The 23919-nt window shown below is 46.0% G+C and overlaps 1 protein-coding gene across 3 annotated transcripts in view; it reads right to left on the bottom strand.

Moving 5' to 3' along the window:
• ralgps1 (Ral GEF with PH domain and SH3 binding motif 1) overlaps positions 1-23919 on the bottom strand; it is a 347167-nt gene that overhangs the window by 201335 nt on the left and 121913 nt on the right. For all 3 annotated transcript variants that reach the window (XM_051932301.1, XM_051932300.1, XM_051932302.1), the window contains exon 6: positions 13630-13713. In XM_051932301.1, the coding sequence (XP_051788261.1) occupies positions 13630-13713 (84 nt within the window). The remainder of the gene's footprint in view (positions 1-13629; positions 13714-23919) is intronic.

Below are 23919 nucleotides of genomic sequence, written 5' to 3'. Positions count from 1 at the left end.
GCACTTCATCACTGTCTCCACATTTTATTATGTTACAGCCTTATTCCAAAATGGATTCAATTCATTTTTTTCCTCAGAATTCTACAAATAACACCCCATAATAACAACGTGAAAAAAGTTTATTTGAGGTTTTTGCAAATTTATTAAAAATAAAAAAACTGGGAAATCCCATGTCCATAAGTATTCACAGCCTTTGCTCAATACTTTGTCGATGCACCTTTGGCAGCAATTCCAGCCTCAAGTCTTTTTGAATATGATGCCACAAGCTTGGCACACCTATCCTTGGCCAGTTTGGCCCATTCCTCTTTGCAGCACCTCTCAAGCTCCGTCAGGTTGGATGGGAAGCGTCGGTGCACAGCCATTTTAAGATCTCTCCAGAGATGTTCAATCGGATTCAAGTCTGGGATCTGGCTGGGCCACTCAAGGACATTCACAGAGTTGTCCTGAAGCCACTCCTTTGATATCTTGGCTGTGTGCTTAGGGTCGTTGTCCTCCTGATAGATGAACCGTCGCCCCAGTCTGAGGTCAAGAGCGCTCTGGAGCAGGTTTTCATCCAGGATGTCTCTGTACATTGCTGCAGTCATCTTTCCCTTTATCCTGACTAGTCTCCCAGTTCCTGCCGCTGAAAAACATCCCCACAGCATGATGCTGCCACCACCATGCTTCACTGTAGGGATGGTATTGGCCTGGTGATGAGCGGTGCCTGGTTTCCTCCAAACGTGACACCTGGCATTCACACCAAAGAGTTCAATCTTTGTCTCATCAGACCAGAGAATTTTCTTTCTCATGGTCTGAGAGTCCTTCAGGTGCCTTTCGGCAAACTCCAGGTGGGCTGCCATGTGCCTTTTACTAAGGAGTGGCTTCTTTGTGGCCACTCTACCATACAGGCCTGATTGGTGGATTGCTGCAGAGATGGTTGTCCTTCTGGAAGGTTCTCCTCTCTCCACAGAGGACCTCTGGAGCTCTGACAGAGTGACCATCGGGTTCTTGGTCACCTCCCTGACTAAGGCCCTTCTCCCCCGATCACTCAGTTTAGATGGCTGGCCAGCTGTAGGAAGAGTCAAGGTGGTTTCGAACTTCTTCCACTTACGGATGATGGAGGCCTCTGTGCTCATTGGGACCTTCAAAGCAGCAGACATCTTTCCGTAACCTTCCCCAGATTTGTGCCTCGAGACAATCCTGTCTCGGAGGTCTACAGACAATTCCTTTGACTTCATGCTTGGTTTGTGCTCTGACATGAACTGTCAACTGTGGGACCTTCTATAGACAGGTGTGTGCCTTTCCAAATCATCTCCACTCAACTGAATTTACCACAGGTGGACTCCAATGAAGCTGCAGAAACATCTCAAGGATGATCAGGGGAAACAGGATGGACCTGAGCTCAATTTGGAGCTTCACGGCAAAGGCTGTGAATACTTATGGACATGGGATTTCTCAGTTTTTTATATTTTTAATAAATTTGCAAAAACCTCAAGTAAACTTTTTTCACGTTGTCATTATGGGGTGTTGTGTGTAGAATTCTGAGGAAAAAAATGAATTGAATCCATTTTGGAATAAGGCTGTAACATAACAAAATGTGGAAAAAGTGATGAAGCGCTGGGAATACTTTCCGGATGCACTGTAACCTGCAAAACCGGAGAGCTCAAGTTGATTTATCAGCTGGAGATGACAAGAAAGGAGAAAAGAGGAGAATGGACTGAGGTCATCAGTGGGTTCCTGGATGAGCTTCAGAACTGCACAAACACTGGAGGAAAATGGAGTTTAAGGTGGAAAAGTGCAAGGTGCTACACGCAGGGCAAGATGGGGAGGCACAGGAAACAAAGATTTAGGGGATGATGTTTGTATTGTCTATGTGGTATAGCGGGTCCACAGCTTCAAGAAAAAGGGCCGGGTTTTAAATCTGTATAGCCGTGTCGTTCTACGTGGGCACGATTGCGCGTCCACGGGGAGTTAATGAGGTAATTGGAAAGAGTCGCACCTGCACGTGTGGGTGCAGTCATTCTCGTTTGCCTCAGTGGCTTCCTGCAGTGTGTGATTAAGGCGCTGCGCCCACGGAGGTGCGCAGATGTATGTGTGTATATAGGCGGGTCGACACCAGAGAAAGGGGAATGGAGAGATAAATGGAAGGATGGAGAGAGAGAGAGCAGGGCAGGTGTCCTCCCGAGGGATCTGCGGAGTGACTGCGGAACACGAAGGATGAAGGGAGGAGAGCCGACCTCGGACGGTCTGGCAGTGACGTCCATAAGGAGGCCAAGATGGAGGTTGGCTGAATGGAGCTTATTGCTGTTGAGGTCTCCGCCGGTTACAAGAGTGATGGGTGAGAGAGAAGGAGGTGTGCTAGGATCGGGAACAGTGAGACTGCATTTTAACTTCTCCATTTTTAACTTCTGATTAATGGATTTATTTATTGATGGTTTTTTATCCCCACTGGACACTTGTGTTTTTATGGATTTCTTTATTGAAATTGATGCACTGCACAATTTTGTTTGGATTCTGCTTTGTTGGTTTTAATAAAAGCACTTAAGCACTTTTTGGAAATATCCCCTGGCTTCATGTGAGATTTGTCCTCATTTGTCAGCTCATCTCTGTGACGTTATTATCGACGGTGTTGGGTTCAGGACCCCCATCAGAACGTTGGGAGCATGAAGGGAGCATTGCTTAGCGTCACAGTCTAAGCAAAGTGAAGAAGTGAATGAAAAGACAACTAAAAGGTTAGGTTCCATCATATGATATACGATATGTTACGCTCAGACTACATAACACAGGTGTGAGACCACATCTGGGGTGGTGTGTGTAGTTGTGGATCACAAAGGAGAGCCACCGGGTGCATCTCAGGATTTCAGGACGTGTCACACTGTGACAGACTCCGAGAATTAAACCTGTTTTAGCCCCGAGCAGATGAGACTGTGTGAGGTCCTAATCCACGTCTTCAGAATCCTCAAAGCTATTGATGCAGCAGATCGAGCCAAAATCTCTCAACTTAACGGTGAATCACATACTGGAGGGCACGGAGTCTGAAAGCACTTCTTTATGCAAAGAGTTGGGGGAATCTGGAACAATCTACCAAGCCATGGAGTTGAAGCAGAAACCTTGACAATTGTTTAACTCTTTCAGGGCTGATGTCGACTTTTGTCAAAATTCAGGGGTAGAGGACGGTGATCACTGGTAAACTGCAAAAAACTCATCCTTATGTTTAGTTATGTTTTGCTAGAAGGAAAGTTACATAGCTTTGTTGATTTAACCTCAATTTCCTACGTGTGCATGAGTAGCGAAGAGCAAACAACCTCTAAAATGGCACCAACATCTGGCGAGAGACCAAAGCGAATGTGCAAAGCAAAATACTCCATGGACGTCTTACGTAATTTCGTTGAATAGAACTCTGACATGTCGGACTCAGAGTTTGATGCAGGTGATCTGGAGATGGATATTGAAAATGAAAGTGAGGTACCAGCATCATCTGATTGGTCCCCAGATGATCATGGGGCTGAACACTTTCATATAGCTGATGCTCCTACAGCAGCGTTCGCCTGGGAGGGCCACCACATATTGCGTTACACTGCAAACACCACCACAACCCACCTGCTGTGAGAACACAGCCATGCAGCAGGCCCACTGTGCATTCCTGCTGTCCATTGAGGTGCCCCCTTGCAGCCAGTGTCACCAGAGATGTCACAGACTTTTTATGTTGATTTACAGTGCATCCGGAAAGTATTCCCAGCGCTTCATCACTTTTTCCACATTTTGTTATGTTACAGCCTTATTCCAAAATGGATTAAATTCATTTTTTTCCTCAGAATTCTACACACAACACCCCATAATGACGACGAGAAAAAAGTTTACTTGAGGTTTTTGCAAATTTATTAAAAAATAAAAATATTGAGAAATCCCATGTCCATAAGTATTCACAGCTTTTGCCATGAAGCTCCAAATTGAGCTCAGGTGCCTCCTGTTTCCCCTGATCATCCTTGAGATGTTTCTGCAGCTTCATTGGAGTCCACCTGTGGTAAATTCAGTTGACTGGACCTGATTTGGAAAGGCACACACCTGTCTATAGAAGGTCCCACAGTTGACAGTTCATGTCAGAGCACAAACCAAGCATGAAGTCAAAGGAATTGTCTGCAGACCTCCGAGACAGGATTGTCTCAAGGCACAAATCTGGGGAAGGTGACAGAAAAATTTCTGCTGCTTTGAAGGTCCCAATGAGCACAGTGGCCTCCATCATCCGTAAGTGGAAGAAGTTTGAAACCACCAGGACTCTTCCTAGAGCTGGCCGGCCATCTAAACTGAGCGATCGGGGAAGAAGGGCCTTAGTCAGGGAGGTGACCAAGAACCCGATGGTCACTCTGTCAGAGCTCCAGAGGTCCTCTGTGGAGAGAGGAGAATCTTCCAGAAGGACATCCATCTCTGCAGCAATCCACCAATCAGGCCTGTATGGTAGAGTGGCCAGACGGAAGCCACTCCTTAGTAAAAGGCACATGGCAGCCCACCTGGAGTTTGCCAAAAGGCACCTGAAGGACTCTCAGACCATGAGAAAGAAAATTCTCTGGTCTGATGAGACAAAGATTGAACTCTTTGGTGTGAATGCCAGGCGTCACGTTTGGAGGAAACCAGGCACCGCTCATCACCAGGCCAATACCAATCCCAACAGTGAAGCATGGTGGTGGCAGCATCATGCTGTAGGGAACTGGGAGACTAGTCAGGATAAAGGGAAAGATGACTGCAGCAATGTACAGAGACATCCTGGATGAAAACCTGCTCCAGAGCGCTCTTGACCTCAGACTGGGGCGACGGTTCATCTTTCAGCAGGACAACGACCCTAAGCACACAGCCAAGATATCAAAGGAGTGGCTTCAGGACAACTCTGTGAATGTCCTTGAGTGGCCCAGTCAGAGCCCAGACTTGAATCTGATTGAACATCTCTGGAGAGATCTTAAAATGGCTGTGCACCGACGCTTCCCATCCAACCTGATGGAGCTTGAGAGGTGCTGCAAAGAGGAATGGGCGAAACTGGCCAAGGATAGGTGTGCCAAGCTTGTGGCATCATATTCAACAAGACTTGAGGCTGGAATTGCTGCCAAAGGGGCATCGACAAAGTATTGAGCAAAGGCTGTGAATACTTACGGACATGGGATTTCTCAGTTTTTTTTAATTTTTAATAAATTTGGAAAAACCTCAAGTAAACTTTTTTCTCGTTGTCATTATGGGGTGTTGTGTGTAGAATTCTGAGGAAAAAAATGAATTGAATCCATTTTGGAATAAGGCTGTGACATAACAAAATGTGGACAAAGTGATGCGCTGTGAATACTTTCTGGATGCCCTGTATGTGTGAAATCCATTGCTTTGTGTACTTTTCAGAAAACTGAGTTTTTTGGAAAAAATATTCAGCCCTCAAAGAGTTAAAGAAGGATCTGGGTGAGATATTGGGACAGCTTGGCCGTGAGTTTAACAAACGAGCTTGACGGGCAGGATGGTCTCCTCTCGTTGGTCAGATTTATGTTCAATGTACTGCAGTGGGTGGATTACGCCATGCAGTGGAGGTCAGACAATTGGCCTCACCCATGTCAGTCTCCAACCTCTCTTATGTCCTTTAGTGTACAATACAAAACAATTTATTTTTGTGTAGCCCAAAAATCATACAAGAAGTGCCACAATGGGCTTTAACAAACCAAGCCTTGACTCTCTAGGAAGACAAGAATAAAACCCCTTTGTCACACACGTGCGAACAGGAGGAAGCTGAGTGGATCGAAAGATGGTAATTCCATGCCAGGCCAGGGGGTGGCAGGGCGCACTAAACCTTCCTCTGTTTTCTCTGCAGACCAAATATTCTCTTCAAAGACGTCACGTCTGGTTCCGCCACCCCAAAACACGTAATTTCCGGTTCCATCGCCATCTTGAAACATCACTTCCGGTCTCGGTATCCAAGATGACATCACTTCCGGGACCTGGTCTATCAAGACGCCATCTTGTCTTTAGAAATCAGTTGATACTGAGAACTTTAACTGTGCGACTACTAAAAAACCTTTTGCAGCCAAGTATAAAATATGGGTGGCTGCCCCAAACCTTTTTGTGTGTCCGAGGCTCCTTCTAGTGGAAAAATTCAATGGAATAAACCTTGCGAAAGGCAGTTCAGAGTGAGACCCCTTTCCAGGTACAACACAAGTCATCCTCGATACAACACAATAGTGCAATAGAAACATTACAAGTACAGAGCAGAATTTAACAGTGGATGATATCACGTAAGAGGATTGGGATTAGTGGGAGGAGTCTGACTTCTGGCACCGCCCACATCAGTACCCGCATCATTTTGCATCCTGCCACAGACTCTGCCCATTTGCATTTTCCACAAGAAAAGGGGGAGGTTTGCTGAATCCTTGGGGGTCTGCTATTCTTTCCCACCCATATCAGTCTGTATTCCAACTGGCCACACTAGCCATACTTCCATTAGCAAACCTGCTGAGCAGGGAGCAGATACCAGCAAGGAATGGGCATAAGGCAGGAGCAATCACCAGACAGGGTGCCAGTCCATCGCACGGTAAACACACACACACACACTCCAGGGGCCAAAACTGCAATGCCTATTCATCTAACCTGTTTGTCCTTTGACTGTAGGAAGACACCACAGCACCCAGAGGACACTCACGTGGACATGGGGACAACATGCAGAGTCCATGCAGGAGTACATGGAGTCCAGTCTCTTCGTTGCTGTTAAAGAGTCTACCTTGTGGCCCTGTTAATGGTAAAGCAGTAGGACCTCCAGCAGACCAATCATGAAGTAAAACAGGTAACCTCAGCACTGCCACCCGATGGTGACACCCACATATGACAGGTTTAGAGCAATCCTAACAGGATGGTTTTTGCTAAATAAAAAAAGTCAAATTAAAAAGAAGAAGATGGGGAGCACAACAAAGAAGCAGTAAAGCCTGAATGAGAAGTGTAACACACCACGGGATAATTCCTGCAGGAATCCATAAAAACGCCAAATCCACCTCTCGGAAAGACATAAAGCCCCAACCCCCACCCCACGCCCTCCCCCTCCTAATTTTCCAACTGCAGTTTTCAAGAAAATTCTTCACTAAATGAGTGCTGCGTCAGCCAGTGGTTAATGGCACCCCGCTGCAAGTGGGAAATGTGGGCCTCCGGTGCCAAAGCGGCCCATGTTTGTTTATTTAAGGCGTTTCTGACTTCACTTTGTGTGTAAGGCCAAAAAAAAAAAGAACTATAAAGCAGGTACTTGGGCTAACTGCTCCCCAGCCTGGAGCACGACTTACGAGAAAAGGTGAATGCAGCCCTTGTTTGGCTCCCTGGTAGCCACAGGAGCCCTACGTGCATGGGGACAAAGGAGTGGACCGGACCCTCTGTGTGACCTGCAGACAATGGGGCCCCCTAGTGGTGGAGACAGTGACGGCCTGTGGGACTGCGTATGCTCCAGTCGTGGAGAAAAAGAAACAGGGAAAAATTTGGAAAGCCCCATGAGATGGACTTCATTACAGAAAGGCACTATACAAGATAGATAGATAGATAGATAGATAGATAGATAGATAGATAGATAGATAGATAGATAGATAGATAGATAGATAGATAGATAGATAGATAGATATGAAAGGCACTATATAATAGATAGATAGATAGATAGATAGATAGATAGATAGATAGATAGATAGATAGATAGATAGATAGATAGATAGATGTGAAAGGCACTATATGATAGATAGATAGATAGAGTGAAAGGCACTATATAATAGATAGATAGATAGATAGATAGATAGATAGATAGATAGATAGATAGATAGATAGATAGATAGAGTGAAAGGCACTATATAATAGATAGATAGATAGATAGATAGATAGATAGATAGATAGATAGATAGATAGATAGATAGATAGATAGATAGATATGTGAAAGGCACTATATGATAGATAGATAGATAGATAGATAGATAGATAGATAGATAGATAGATAGATAGATAGATAGATAGATAGATAGATAGATAGATAGACATGAAAGGCACTACATGATAGATAGATAGATAGATAGATAGATAGATAGATAGATAGATAGATAGATAGATAGATAGATAGATAGACAGACATGAAAGGCACTATATGATAGATAGATAGATAGATAGATAGATAGATAGATAGATAGATAGATAGATAGATAGATAGATAGATAGAAGGGCACAGTGATAGCGCTGCTGCCTCGCAGTTAGGAGACCCGGGTTCGCTTCCCGGGTCCTCCCTGTGTGGAGTTTGCATGTTCTCCCCGTGTCTGCGTGGTTTCCTCCCACAGTCCAAAGACATGCAGATTAGGTGAATTGGCAATTCTAAATTGGCCCTAGTGTGTGCTTGGTGTGTGGGTGTGTTTGTGTGTGTCCTGTGGTGGGTTGGCACCCTGCCTGGGATTGTTTCCTGCCTTGTGCCCTGTGTTGGCTGGGATTGGCTCCAGCAGAACCTCGTGACCCTGTGTTCGGATTCAGCAGGTTGGATGATGGATGGCTGGATAGATAGATAGATAGATAGATAGATAGATAGATAGATAGATAGATAGATAGATAGATAGATAGATAGATAGATAGATAGATAGATAGATAGACATGAAAGGCACTATATGATAGATAGATAGATACAGTGAAAGGCACTATATGATAGATAGATAGATAGATAGATAGATAGATAGATAGATAGATAGATAGATAGATAGATAGATAGATAGATAGATAGATAGATAGATAGATAGATAGATAGATAGATAGATAGATAGATAGATAGATAGATAGGCACTATATAATAGATAGATACCCTGAAGTGGGACATCCATCCACTTCAGGGTTTAAACTTTATGCTGTGTAGATTAAAAGAATGACAGCCCAACATTCTCAGACCCACTTATTCGACTGCAGTGTCATGGTGGACCAGAGCTTATCACCAAGATCATCAGACCCAAGCCAGGAGTTAACTGGTCTGTTGCAGAGTTCACTTACTCAAGTAGTACGCAGTCAAATTATAATCCATTTTAAATAAATGGACAAGTGTCTGCATGTCTGGCTGTGTGTCCATCCGGTTGCTATGTCTCAATCATTCCAACAGATGGCACATCACAAATATTAACAGTGCTTTGACGAACCCCATACCAAATGGCAAATAATAGAGACGTATGCATTGTATTGCGCACCGTAAACGTGAACGCTGAGTCTGCATCGATTATTTCAGTTTCAGTCTGTCTTTGATGGGTAGCACAGCCAGTAACCAAATAATCAGACAGGCATGTCTTTGTCGTATGGGAGGAAAACCCACAAAAACAGAGTGAGACCATTCACCATTACCAGACTAGGATTTGAATCAAGTACAATGGTTATGCGAGTCAGCAGTTCTAACCAATGTGCCACTGTGACTCCCCTAAAGGCGCTATATACATCATTAAACTGATCAGGACAGCTTCCTATGCGCTATAAATGTGCCTCTCATGATGTGGCTGCCCACGTCCAAAGTAATCTTTCAGCTGCTAGTTTTGGAAGTGCAGGATAATGGGTGGTCTGGGGGTCATTTTTAACTTTATTTAGTGGATATTCTACTACTGTGACAGGAAACATCAATCCCTTAGAAGGCACCTCATAATTTAATGGTGAAAAGGTGAAATAAAACTAAACACACGCAATCTGTAATTCTAATTCCACCGATCGGAAAGTCTCACTCCAACAGAAAAGTGCTAAATTACCGCAATGTGTCTCGCGTCTCGTTTTACAGCCGCACGCTTTACAAGTCGTCTTCGAGTGAATGTGATTATCCCTCGAGGGAGTGAGAACAAAAAGGAAAAAAGCCCAAAGCACTTGTGCTGCCTCTCAGTGCCGAGTGCCGACTTCCTAGTAATAAGAGCTACTTTATGACATGCCTGCGTTTAATACCAGGGCTATGTGGGAGCGCCCCCTCATGTCACCAGAGGGTCTTGCGCAGTTTGTGTTATTCCAATATGCATTCATTGTGCTTATGAAATCCATTTGTGGTCCAGCTGGCACATAGGGGGGCGCCACTTAATTGCAGTGAATTAAACACAGTCGAGGACACAACGTGCCTGACAATGGGGGTGTCACCTGCTGTGCCACCCTGCCACCAACAGAAGTCAGAATCTGGTTATTTGTGAGAAGCTACTGGAGGTGGGCACACTACTAGGTATGTCACTCCAATGGTATAATACAAGACAGCTGATGCCACTCGCTAATCTGTCTGTCTGCCATCAGACACCCACCTTTAAAGTTTATCCTGGGATAGCATGATTGGTTTCCATTAGCCTACTGGTCATAAGATGACTCCCATATCCCCCTGGCCATCCCTCTGGAGTGCCACCTCATGTCACCTGAGGCTCTCATATGGTTTATTTGATTGCAACACGCACAGTCTATGAAATCCATCCATCCATCCATTATCCAACCTGCTATATCCTAACTACAGGGTCACGGGGGTCTGCTGGAGCCAATCCCAGCCAACACAGGGCACAAGGCAGGAAACAAACCCCGGGCAGGGTGCCAGCCCACCGCAGAGTCTATGAAATAGTAATAATAATTCCTTACATTTATATAGCGCTTTCTATAAGCCAATTAAACACAGAGGTGAACCAAACAGTCAAACGTGCCTGATGATGAGGACGTCCACACTGGGCCACTCTGCCACACACAATCTGGGCATTTGTGTGGTGCTTATGGAGGCGAGTATGCCATTCTAGTAGTGAGACACAAGGAGGCCAATGCCACACCCTCATTCCCATGGCTGCCACGAGATACCCGAATTTAGATTTGAGCCCTCCCTTACCAAATAGGACCCCAAAAATGGGTGGTGGGATTCATCCTTAAAAGCACATCAGTCAGGAGGTGAGACAGGGAAAGACAGCCAACCTATGGGCAAAGTGTCAGATCATCGAGAGCAGCTGAGAGACCCACATTTCCTGAGCAGGCACCTTATGTGCACCCTGTTGATAAGAGCTTCTCTATTACAATGGTCACCGACCACATTCAGGGTTGGGTCTCCTAGGATCGAATGAGCCAAATGTCACTCTAAAGAAGAAATGGTTCACGTGGACACAGAGGAGGACACCAGGGTAGCTAGCCCAGAGAAATCTCACGTGTTCTGAGGTCTCCTCAAGCTGTGGGCAGCAGGGTGGTCATTGATGAGAATGCATCCATTTGTTGAAGTGATGAGGGACGGAGTGAAGACCACTGGAGACATTCTTTGAGTAATGAGACACAGTGGTTAGGGAGGCCTCCTCACAACTCCTTGGACACGGGTTCAAGACTTGGTTTGGTCACTGTGTGCAGTTTGTATGTTCTCCTCAGATGCTTTGTGACTTGTGCACAATCACTGATCCTTCCATTCATCCATCCCTTACCCTAAACACACTTATTTGAGTTTAGCATGGTAGCCAGTTGAGGCCCACCCTGGATGAGATGTAGTCCCTCACACCGACCCTGTTGGACTGAGATGGATGCTGTGATTTACCCATACAAGTGTTAAGTTTTAATAGTTATACAATGGGGGACACTGGATGGGTCCGTCTGAGGAAGTGGACTGAGGCCATTCAGTAATGAGGAACGAGGTGAAGCCCACTCGAGACTTTCTCTATGGAAGGTGGCACAGGGGTTAGGGATGATGCCTCTCAGCTCAACGGAGTTTGGTTTAAGTCTTTGATAGGTTAGTGTGTGCAGTCTGCATGTTCTCCTCAGTCGTTTTATAATGTGTGCACAATTAACACTAGAATTGCCAGAGCCTCATAAATGACACCGGCTGTTACAGACTGGGATCAAATGTAAGTTTTTATTCTAAAATAGTAAGAATAAGAGCAGCTCACTTCTCAAAACGGACTCGAACCCGTGAAGCTTTGATTTACCAGTCAATAGCTGATACCGTTGCGCCACCAAAGCTGTCGTAGCAAATGCGTGTCAATGTCGTAGGTAAACGCGGGTTGTTTTTCTGCAGTTATATTTTCGAATAAAAGTGCATTTGTTCTGTTATTATTTGTACCTTTTGTGAAAGTGTTTCTTTGATATTTGGAATTCAGGCTTCACACCTTATACACTTCATGTCTACATTTTGTCAATTATTACCAAAACATGAAAAACGTTTCTGTTTTAACAATGTGTTTACTGTACATAGATTGTTGTAGACGCGGAACACACGTGAAATGCAAGTGTACCAAATAACCATACAATATTTATAAAAGGTGTCATTTCGCTTGACTTCTCACTCTATACAACTCTAAGCAACTGACACGCAGGTAAACAGACTTGAGCTGAGACAACTGTGCAGGGTGGGGAGATATGATAGCAGGCTGTTTGCTGTTTGCTGCTTATCTACACATTTAGAAGACAAAAGACGCCGACGGAGAGGTGCGAAGCGTTTTAAGGTGGGACAGATCTACGAGTTTTTTCATAGGCTCTGGTAATTCTAGTGTTAATGATCCATCCATTTATCCCAGTTAGATTAATCAAGTTTAGAAATGGCTGGATGGGTGGATTCTGGGATTTTCCATCCATAGCTGAGTTGCGTTCTAATATTTATACAGTACGAACACTGAATGGCTCTGCCTGTGACAATGGGCCTCTAATGCTGACCATTAAGTAATGAAGCCCATTGGAGGCTTTCTTTCTTTATAAGGGTGATGTGTAATGCAGCAGAGTTAAGAGGCAGCAGCCCAAGGGACCCCAAGTTCAAGACTTGGCTTGGCCACAGTGTGCAGAGCGCATGTTACCCTCAGATGCTATGTAATGTGTACCCAACGCAATGTTCATCACTTCCTTGTGTTCAAGGTGGTGGCCACTTTAGCCTTTCAAGGCAGAAACCCACCCTGGATGGGATGAAGTCTCTCACACTGACTTGGAAATGGAATGGACGGTGCTATGACTTCAATATGAACGCTGGCCATTAAAGTCACCAGCCCAGAGTCCCGTGGTTGGAGTCTGCATGTTCTTCCAGTGTTCCGTGTACTGTCTCTCCTACTCTGAGCTGTTTGCAGTTTACACAAAGTGGACCCTCCAGAACGGACGAGTTTGACGATGGTGGATGTGTGCATGATGTGCCCTGTGAGGGTGTGTTCCTGCTTTTCGCCCCATGTCACTGGGGTGGGCACATCTTGGTATTTAGAATGTTAACAAGAAGAGGAGACATTGTCTCTGCAGAGGTGATTTTAATGTCAAGGACCTGATGATGTGAGGAGAAAATGTCAGTCTGTGGCATAAACATTCACCCATTCAATGCTGAATCAGGAGTGCTGCTGGGTTCACACTCTTATCACATGTACTGAAAGGCACTATATAAAGTGCACATTGCATGTCAGGTGACGAGGGCACCATCAGAAGTGCAACCCTTTTGGTAGGCATTCTTCTGAATTTGCCTTTCCGTTTGATACCCGCCGTAACTCAGCAGCCCCTCTCAACATTTGGGCACCAAGCAGGTGAACCCGGGACATGGAGTTGGACAGTCTAACGTCACTGAGGGTCACTGAGGAAACCTCGCTGGTCATTCATAATCAAGGACACGTGAGGAGTGGCCGTTGTGTGATCACCGAGGACTGGAGGACACGGCGGCAGACAGTAACAAAAGTCCACCGGCCGGTGACTCGCTTCTCCCGTGTGCCCACTCACCTGATTGAAACGTCTCGTGAAGGCCACCACGTTAGGAGCGAGGCTGTGCTTCTCCTTCCTATTCCACCCGCAGCTGGCGAGTTCCTGTGAGGAAAAAATCAAAAGGAAGACAAGACAGTGAGTGAGAGGAAAGGTGAGTGAAAGAGTGAGAAAACAGAAAGAGAGTGAGAGAAAGAGCAAGAAGATGGTGAGTGAGGGTTAAAGATAGAGTGAACAAGAGAGTGAAAGAGTGAGTTAACAAAAAAATGGGAGAAAGAGAATGATGGGAAAAACAGAGAATGAGAGAAGGCAGGAAATGACAGAGAGAGAGATAGAGGGTGAGAGGGAAAGAGACAGAAGGACAGAGTGAGAGAGAGAAACAGAGACAAACAGACAGTGAGTAAGAGTTAAAGAGAGAATGAGGGAGTGACAGAAAAAGACAGTGGAAAAAAAGAGTGAAGAGAAGAAAGTTTGTGACAGTTAATGACAGACAGTGAGGACGTCAGGGTGAGTGAGACACAGGGGGAGAGTGAAAGAGTGTGTTACAACAGTGAGAGAGAACAAATGAGAGTGTACAGAATGAGAGAAAAGGGAAGAGAGAGAGATAGAGAGGGGAAGAGAACAGCGAGAGAGAGTGAAAAAGTCATAGTGTGAAAGAGTGAGTGAGGCTAAAAGATTCATCTACAGTGTGTGTGAGAGTGAGTTCAAGAATGAGAAAAAGATAGAAAACGATAGAGTGAGAGGAAAAGAGTGTGAGAAAGAGAAAAAGGGTGAATGGGAACTTGAAAGAGAGAGTGAGATATATATATACATCCATCCATCCAATTTCCAACCCGCTGAATCCGAACACAGGGTCACGGGGGTCTGCTGGAGCCAATCCCAGCCAACACAGGGCACAAGGCAGGAAACAATCCTGGGCAGGGTGCCAACCCACCGCAGGACACACACAAACACACCCACACACCAAGCACACACTAGGGCCAATTTAGAATCACCAATCCACCTAACCTGCATGTCTTTGGACTGTGGGAGGAAACCGGAGCGCCCGGAGGAAACCCTCGCAGACACGGGGAGAACATGCAAACTCCATGCAGAGAGGACCAGGGAATCGAACCCAGGTCCCCAGATCTCCCAACTGCGAGGCAGCAGCGCTACCCACTGCGCCACCGTGCCGCCCAGATATATATACATATACAGTATATATATATATATATATATATATATATATATATATATATATATATATATAAAAAGATACAGAATGAGAGTGAAAGAAAAAATACACATTTAGAGAGTGAGAGAGGCAGAAAAAAAGAGTGAGCAAGAAACAGTGAATGAGAAAAAGTGAGTTAGACACGTTATTAGAGTTAGAAAGAGCGAGTGACAGTGACAGAAAGAAAAGAAGACAGAATAAGAGTGAGAAAAAAGTGAGAAAGAGTGAGTGAGAATAAGACAAAGAGATCGGTAGAAAGGAGTAAGTGGGAGAAACCTAGCAAGAGAAAGAGAGGGCCTTGTTGAAAGACACTGAGATGGAAAGAGAGAAAGACAAACGCCAGTGACAGAGAGTGAGAGAAAGAGCATGAGAGAGTGTGAGTGAAAGAGAGTACATGATAGAAAAAGGTAAGAAAGTGAGACAGAGTAAATAAGGGCGTGAAAAAGACAGTGGGAGTGAGTGAGAAAGAGGATGAAAGAGGGGTGGAGACGGGGTGAGAGTGAGGGAAAGTGAAAAGAACCGTGAAAGGAAGAGAGCGTGTGACAGAGAGAGAGAGAGACTGACGGAGATTTAGAGAGTGACAACGAGTGAACGTGAGAGTGACCAGGAGTCCGTCAAGGGCCAGAGTGTGTCGGGCCTTCTGCTCACTGTCAGCGGAGAGCCTGGAAATTCATCTGGAAAAATGGATGATGTCAAGCAGGCTTGGCGTGTGCCCACCATCCAAATGTAAGACACACACACAAAAAATAAATAAATAAATACATACACAGATAAATAAATAAAAAATAAATAAATAAATAAATAAATAAATAAAAGAATTTAAAAAAATAACAAGAAGTGGCGAGGCCTCCAACAATGACATCAAATGAGAAAGAATCCGGTGTGTCATGAGGATAAAAAGAAAGCAAACCAAAACAGTGGCCATTTGTCAAGCAACGCTGCACATGAGCTGGAAAAAATCAAATCATCATCATAATAATCAGCGCGGCGCGGCACAGCGCGGTGACTTTTCTGCTGACAATTCCCTTTTTTTTTATTATTTTCTGCTTTGCCTGCATTTTTTAAAACCGGAAAGCCGAGAGTTTGACATGCGCCCACTTTCTGCATGTTTGACTTGGACTGCCCACAATTTAATATGTGGAAGTCATTCATGCGGAGAATGGAAACTGCGCCGCCTCGCTGCCAAGTCCAGTGCTTCCTATCATGTTAGGCCATAAAAAGAGAATCATAAAACTCCCAGAGCATAAAACAATAAAAGAAAACAACTTTTAAAGCCTTTTAAAATAATGGGAAAACCAAAGGGAAGCGCAGAGTGACGAGGTGCAGCAGAACTACTTCAGATTAGGTCGCTGGTGCATGGGCACATGCTGGGCACAGAGAGACACCCCGGCCCAGGCTCATCCTGCTCCCCACAAACTCAATGGACTGCTGCAGCAACAACAGTGGCGTCACATCACTACATCGCCCCTCATGTTGCCTCCAATGCCAACTTGCCCAGGCTGACTGTGCAACTCTCATATGCAATAAAAAAGTAGAAGTACTCCCCCTAGTGGCTCGGCAAAAAGTTGTAGCCCTTACCTGCATCACATTCTCTGGTCTCTGACCTAGTCACCCCTATGAAGACACGGTGGCCACTTAGATTGTAAGTCACAAGGCTACTTGTGTCACCCCACAGCCACCACTCACATTTTTTAAAACATACCGTACACTGACACCCTGGCACACAAAGTGGGCACACAAGCTCTTGCTTTCTTTCATTCTGTGGGCACTTCTGGCCTCTGCAATTTTTGGGAAAACATCCATCCTTAAGTAGGTGCAGACTTGGCCCCTTCATTAAATAAAGTGAGGGCTAATTACCTGCCACTGTGCCACAGGTCACTGTGTTAATACGCCCGATCACACCGGTGCAATGCAGGCCTGCTACGCTGCTCCCTCACACTTTTATAGAATGCAGTTTTCTGATGCTAACAGGGGCCTGCAGTTGGCACCCACTGGACACCAGGCTTCTCTCTCTGAGGGATTCACAGCACAGTTTGGCTGCTAAAGTTATTAAGCACCCAATAAAAAGCCGCACCTCGCCCTTATGAGCAGACAGCAGACATTCTGCAGACCCGCTGGCCAGCGGAGAGTAACACTTCACATCAAAGGAAGAATTCATGGCACGGAAAGGCCTTGACGTCCAGATAGGCCCCAGCGTCTCCAGGGAGGAATTCACCCAGGACAATGTCCTTCTCGGCCTTCTCGGCTTCTTGTCGTGGATTAGCAATCAGCTGAAGGAGAGCTCCCTGGAACCCAATGGCCAGCTGGGCTTCAGCTTGTGAAAGTGCCTGTTTTACAGAAGCAGGCTCTCTCTGCCAGTCTCGCTACACTGTGCCGAAAGGCTCCAGGTCATGGCACCACTTATCTATGGCAGCTGTCAGCTTTGGGACTCGCACTTGGAACACTTTAGGTTATTGAACAACCAACTTAGCCTTGGGGGCTGAAGGAGAACCCCTCAGTTCTAGTGACCAATCAGGCAACTCATTGTAAGGGTGCCTCATCTACAGAAGCAGGGACTCTCTGTGCCAGCCTCGCTGCACCAAGATGAGTGACTCCAGGTCTTAGCACAACTTGCGTTCAGCAAGAAACTTATGCAGGGCACTAACACTCTCTGTTGCATGTCCACTCTGACTGTTGTGGGACTCAAACTCAGGTACTCATGGATTACAGAAGAACTGATCTAACCTGGTGGGCTAATGAAGAACCCCTCATTATTATTGACCAACCGGGCTACCCAGTGAAAGGGAGCGGCAGCAGCAGCAGCAGGCCCTCTCTTTGTTGAATGACGACAGGTCACAGCACCAAAGAATTCATTCAGGGTGGCGTCCCTCTGTGCTGCTCGCCCATCATGACAGCTGTGGGACATGAACTCGGGCATTCTGGATGGCAAAACAACCAACTTAGCCAGTGAGGCTATAGGAGAAAGCCTTTCACTGCACACTACCTGTGAGGGTGCCCGCTTTGCAGCAGCGGACACTCTCTGCCAGCTCCGCTAAACCATAATGAGCGACTCCAGGTCTTAACACAACTTGTGTTCGGCAAGAAATTTATTCAGGGCACCAACACACTAAGCCAGGGGTCTCCCCAGCTCCGGTCCTGGAGGGTCCCAGTGGCAGCGGGTATTCATATGAACCCTTTTCTTAATTAGTGACTTGATTTTAAACGTCCACATAATTGGGTTACTCGTGGAGACGTCCACCTCTTAATCAGAATTCTCAGAGGCCAATGACCTGGTTTTTCTAACCGGAATAAGGGTTTACAGAGCATTTTAGGAAAATCGGGTGTAGGTGAGGCGGCACGGTGACGCAGTGGGTAGCGCTGCTGCCTCGCAGTTAGGAGACCTGAGGTTCGCTTCCTGGGTCCTCCCTGTGTGGAGTTTGCATGTTCTCCCCGTGTCTGCGTGGGTTTCCTCCCACAGTCCAAGGACATGCAGGTTGGGTGCATTGGCGATTCTAAACTGTCCCTAGTGTGTGTGCGCTTGGTGTGTGGGTGTGCCCTGCAGTGGGCTGGCGCTCTGCCCGGGGTTTGTTTCCTGCCTTGTGCCCTGTGTGGGCTGGGATTGGCTCCAGCAGACCACCGTGACCCAGTAATTAGGATATACTTGGTTGGATAATGGACGGATGGAGGTTTCGGTGAATAAATCAGGCAATTGAAGCACATGGAAACATTTAGGGTTTAGGCAGGCGGGCATTTCAGAATAAGGACCTGTAAGTGTGGCATAAAATGAACTGAAAATGTGGACAAGCATCCGCAACCATACCCGTATGAAGATTGAGAATTGCAATCACGTGGCTTTAAAGACTCTGCACACCATTCTAAAAAACTACAAATCCCAACAACACAGAGAAAATGTTACAAGCTTACAGAAATGGATGAGTATCTCCATAAAAGAAGAAACTATTCGACTAAGGCTCCATTCACAATGCAGCTCGGTTCCTATTTTCCACGTTCATATACATATATACAGTGCATCCGGAAAGTATTCACAGCGAATCACTTTTTCCACATTTTGTAATGTTACAGGGCAGCACGGTGGCGCAGTGGGTAGCGCTGCTGCCTTGCAGTTGGGAGATCTGGGGACCTGGGTTCACTTCCTGGGCCCTCCCTGCATGGAGTTTGCATGTTCTCCCCGTGTCTGCATGGGTTTCCTCCCACAGTCCAAAGACATGCAGGTTAGGTGGATTGGTGATTCCAAATTGGCCCTAGTGTGGGCTTGGTGTGTGGTTTTGTTTGTGTGTGTCCTGCAGTGGGTTGGCACCCTGCCCGGGATTGGTTCCTGCCTTGTGCCCTGTGTTGGCTGGGATTGGCTCCAGCAGACCCCCGTGACCCTGTGTTCGGATTCAGCGGGTTGGAAAATGGATGGATGGATGGATGGATGTTATGTTACAGCCTTATTCTAAAATGGATTAAATTCATTTTTTTCCTCAGAATTCTACACACAACACCCCATAATGACAACGTGAAAAATGTTTACTTGAAATTTTTGCAAAATTATTAAAAATCAAAAAACTGAGAAATCCCATGTCCATAAGTATTCACAGCCTTTGCTCAATACTTTGTCGATGCCCCTTTGGCAGCAATTCCAGCCTCAAGTCTTGTTGAATATGATGCCACAAGCTTGGCACACCTATCCTTGGCCAGTTTCGCCCATTCCTCTTTGCAGCACCTCTCGAGCTCCATCAGGTTGGATGGGAAGCGTCGGTGCACAGCCATTTTAAGATCTCTCCAGAGATGTTCAATCGGATTTAAGTCTGGGATCTGGCTGGGCCACTCAAGGACATTCACAGAGTTGTCCTGAAGCCACTCCTTTGATATCCTGGCTGTGTGCTTAGGGTCGTTGTCCTGCTGAAAGATGAACCGTCGCCCCAGTCTGAGGTCAAGAGCGCTCTGGAGCAGGTTTTCATCCAGGATGTCTCTGTACATTGCTGCAGTCATCTTTCCCTTTATCCTGACTAGTCTCCCAGTCCCCACAGCATGATGCTGCCACCACCATGCTTCACTGTAGAGATGGTATTGGCCTGGTGATGAGCGGTGCCTGGTTTCCTCCAAACGTGACGCCTGGCATTCACACCAAAGACTTCAATCTTTGTCTCATCAGACCAGAGAAGTTTCTTTCTCATGGTCTGAGAGTCCTTCAGGTGCCTTTTGGCAAACTCCAGGTGGGCTGCCATGTGCCTTTTACTAAGGAGTGGCTTCTGTCTGGCCACTCTACCATGCAGGCCTGATTGGTGGATTGCTGCATTGATGGTTGTCCTTCTGGAAGGTTCTCCTCTCTCCACAGAGGACCTCTGGAGCTCTGACAGAGTGACCATCGGGTTCTTGGTCACCTCCCTGACTAAGGCCCTTCTCCCCTGATCGCTCAGTTTAGATGGCTGGCCAGCTCTAGGAAGTGTCCTGGTGGTTTCAAACTTCTTCCACTTACGGATGATGGAGGCCACTGTGCTTATTGGGACCTTCAAAGCAGCAGAAACTTTTCTGTAACCTTCCTCAGATTTGTGCCTCGAGACAATCCTGTCTCGGAGGTCTACAGACAATTCCTTTGACTTCATGCTTGGTTTGTGCTCTGACATGAACTGTCAACTGTGGGACCTTCTATAGACAGGTGTGTGCCTTTCCAAATCATGTCCAGTCGACTGAATTTACCACAGGTGGACTCCAATGAAGCTGCAGAAACATCTCAAGGATGATCAGGGAAAACAGGATGGACCTGAGCTCGATTTTGAGCTTCATGACAAAGGCTGTGAATACTTATGTACATGGGCTTTCTCAATTTGTTTATTTTTAATCAATTTGAAAAAACCTCAAGTAAACTTTTTTCACGTTGTCATTATGGGGTGTTGTGTGTAGAATTCTGAGGAAAAAAATGAATTGAATCCATTTTGGAATAAGGCTGTGACATAACAAAATGTGGAAAAAGTGATGAAGCGCTGGGAATACTTTCCGGATGCACTGTAAATGTAATGAATTATTTATTATTAAGAATTTGGATGAGATGTCGGTGCCAGCTTAGTTATTAGATAAACAAACTGGATTGATGGACTGTGTGGTCTCCCCTGGTCTAAGTCAAATTTCTCATGTTCTGAAATTGAAAGGTTAAATGTAATGTGATGATGATTCATCCATGATGAGATGGCAGGCAGACAAGCTGGAGACCTGGGCAGACAGCAGTGAGGTGTAAGAAGAAAACGAGAGGAAGATCTGTGCATCATCAGCACACAGGTGGTAGGAGAAGCCATTAGAAGAAATGTGGTGGCCTAAGGAGCGAATGTGGAGAGAATAGAGAAGTGGAAGCAGCGGTGAACCCAGAGATACACCAATGGAAGTTCCATCTATCCATTATCCAACCCGCTATATCCTAACTACAGGGTCACGGGGGATCTGCTGGAGCCAATCCCAGCCAACACTGGGCACAAGTCAGGAAACAAACCCCAGGCAGGGCGCACACACACACACCAAGCACACACACTAGGGACAATTTAGGACCACCAATGCACCTAACCTGCATGTCTTTGGACTGTGGGAGGAAACCCACGCAGACACGGGGAGGACATACAAACTCCACGCAGGGAGGACCCGGGAAGTGAACCCAGATGGGTCTCCTAACTGTGAGGCAGCAGCGCTACCCACTGCGCCACTGTGCCGCCTCCAAAAGAAATTAAAAATAATAATAATAGCGTTACAAATAATATGTGCTCATTCATATCTGCAGAGTCGCCATAAGTTGACACTCTCCAGTATTATGAACTGGTCTCGTCACGTCTCAGGAGTTGGACGTCTTTATAGCGCCATCTGGACTGCAATGTGGCTGCACTCGCAGGGTGTGGGATGGGGTGGGGCGCCCAGCAGTTCTTTATGTTTTTTGTTTCTCCTCCTTTGTATTCCCTGGCATTTTTCTTTCTGCGTTTTGTTAATCACACAATGTCCTCTCCTTGACATTGATGGAAATGTTTTACTTTTCTTCTTTTTTAATAAAAAAAATTGATTACAAAAAAAAAAAAACAAAACAAAAGAAGAAAGAAAGTATTACAGTGAACACGCCAACAAAATATTTATGGAGGATCATCAATCACCTGGGCCAGCAGAATGTGTTTTGATGTCTTAGACATTTTAACAAGGAGGAAAGTTAGTTCATGGTGTTGTCCTGCCAAGATGAAAATTTGGCAGTCCGACTGGGCGCAGGAGATGAGAAAGATCAGGAGTGAGCGTGTTGTTGTTATGATCTGGAAAGCATTATTCATTCTGGGCTTCATAAATATTTTTAAAGGTTCAGCGTATGCATAATGAAAGTGTTCAACATCAGAGAACTCAAATATAGTATCATTTCTACTGAATATATTTTGTTTACATCCTTAGTAAATTTTAGTATTGTTATGTTTTGTATTTTACTGCATCAGCATTTTGATTTTTCTTTGTTGCCACCATTTTGTGCCTTAAATGGACACCAAGCTTGGTTGCTGGGGGTGTGCCAATTAAAGGAATATCCATCTATCCATTTTCCAACCCGCTATATCCTAACTACAGGGTCACAGGGGTCTGCTGGAGCCAATCCAGCCAACACAGGGCGCAAGGCAGGAAACAAACCCGGGCAGGGTGCCTACCCACCACAGGACAAACACACACACACACACACACACACACATTAGGGCCAATTTAGAATTGCCAATCCACCTAACCTGCATGTCATTGGACTGTGGGAGGAAACCCACGCAGACACGAGGAGAACATGCAGACTCCACGCAGGGAGGACCCGGGAAGCGAACCCAGACGGGTCTCCTTACTGCGAGGCAGCAGCGCTACCCACTGCACCACTGTGCTGCCCATAGCTTTGAACATCCATCCATCCATCCATTTTCCAACCCGCTGAATCCGAACACAGGGTCACGGGGGTCTGCCGGAGCCAATCCCAGCCAACACAGGGCACAAGGCAGGAAACAATCCCGGGGAGAGTGCCAACCCACCGCAGGACACACACAAACACCAAGCACACACACACACCAAGCACACATTAGGGCCAATTTAGAATCGCCAATCCACCTAACCTGCATGTCTTTGGACTGTGGGAGGAAACCGGAGCACCCGGAGGAAACCCATGCAGACACGGAGAGAACATGCAAACTCCACGCAGGGTGGACCCGGGAAGCGAACCCGGTTTCCCCAGGTCTCATAAACTGCGAGGCAGCAGCGCTATACACTGCGCCACCGTGCCGCCCTAGCTTTGAACAGCAACTTGAAATTGCAATGCGTCAGTCTGTTGCATCCGCATTATCTGTGCCAAGAAACTTGCCATCCCAGAATGATGACAAGAAACTGGATGCATCAGTAAAAGCTGAAACGGCGGGGTTTCAGAGCAACGGCAAGCGCGGGCATTGTTTAGAACAAGCGTATCTGATGACTGTGCCGCCTACTTCAGTGGAGGCAGAGCGTGCTTTCTCAGCGGTTGGCGTACTCTGCTCTCGCCTGGATGACCACACGCTGGACACGTTGTGCTTTCTACGCTCTTAATACCGCAACTAACTAGATACATATAGGAGGAGTGGTGGCTCTGAGGTTGGGGATCTGCACTGGCAATTGGAAGGTCGCCGGTTCGAATCCCGCAGAGTCCTGGTGGTTTCGAACTTCTTCCACTTATGGATGATGGAGGCCACTGTGCTCATTGGGACCTTCAAAGCAGCAGAAATGTTTCTGTAACCTTCCCCAGATTTGTGCCTCGAGACAATCCTGTCTCGGAGGTCTACAGACAATTCCTTTGACTTCATGCTTGGTTTGTGCTCTGACATGAACTGTCAACTGTGGGACCTTCTATAGACAGGTGTGTGCCTTTCCAAATCAGGTCCAGTCAACTGAATTTACCACAGGTGGACTCCAATGAAGCTGCAGAAACATCTCAAGGATGATCAGGGGAAACAGGATGGACCTGAGCTCAATTTGGAGCTTCATGGGAAAGGTTGTGAATACTTATGTACATGTGCTTTCTCAATGTTTTTATTTTTAATAAATTTGCAAAAATCTCAAGTAAACTTTTTTCACGTTGTCATTATGGGGTGTTGTGTGTAGAATTC

This window comes from Erpetoichthys calabaricus, chromosome 9, assembly GCF_900747795.2.
Source record: "Erpetoichthys calabaricus chromosome 9, fErpCal1.3, whole genome shotgun sequence".
NCBI lineage: Eukaryota > Metazoa > Chordata > Cladistia > Polypteriformes > Polypteridae > Erpetoichthys > Erpetoichthys calabaricus.
This window is presented reverse-complemented; position numbering and strand designations above follow the sequence as displayed.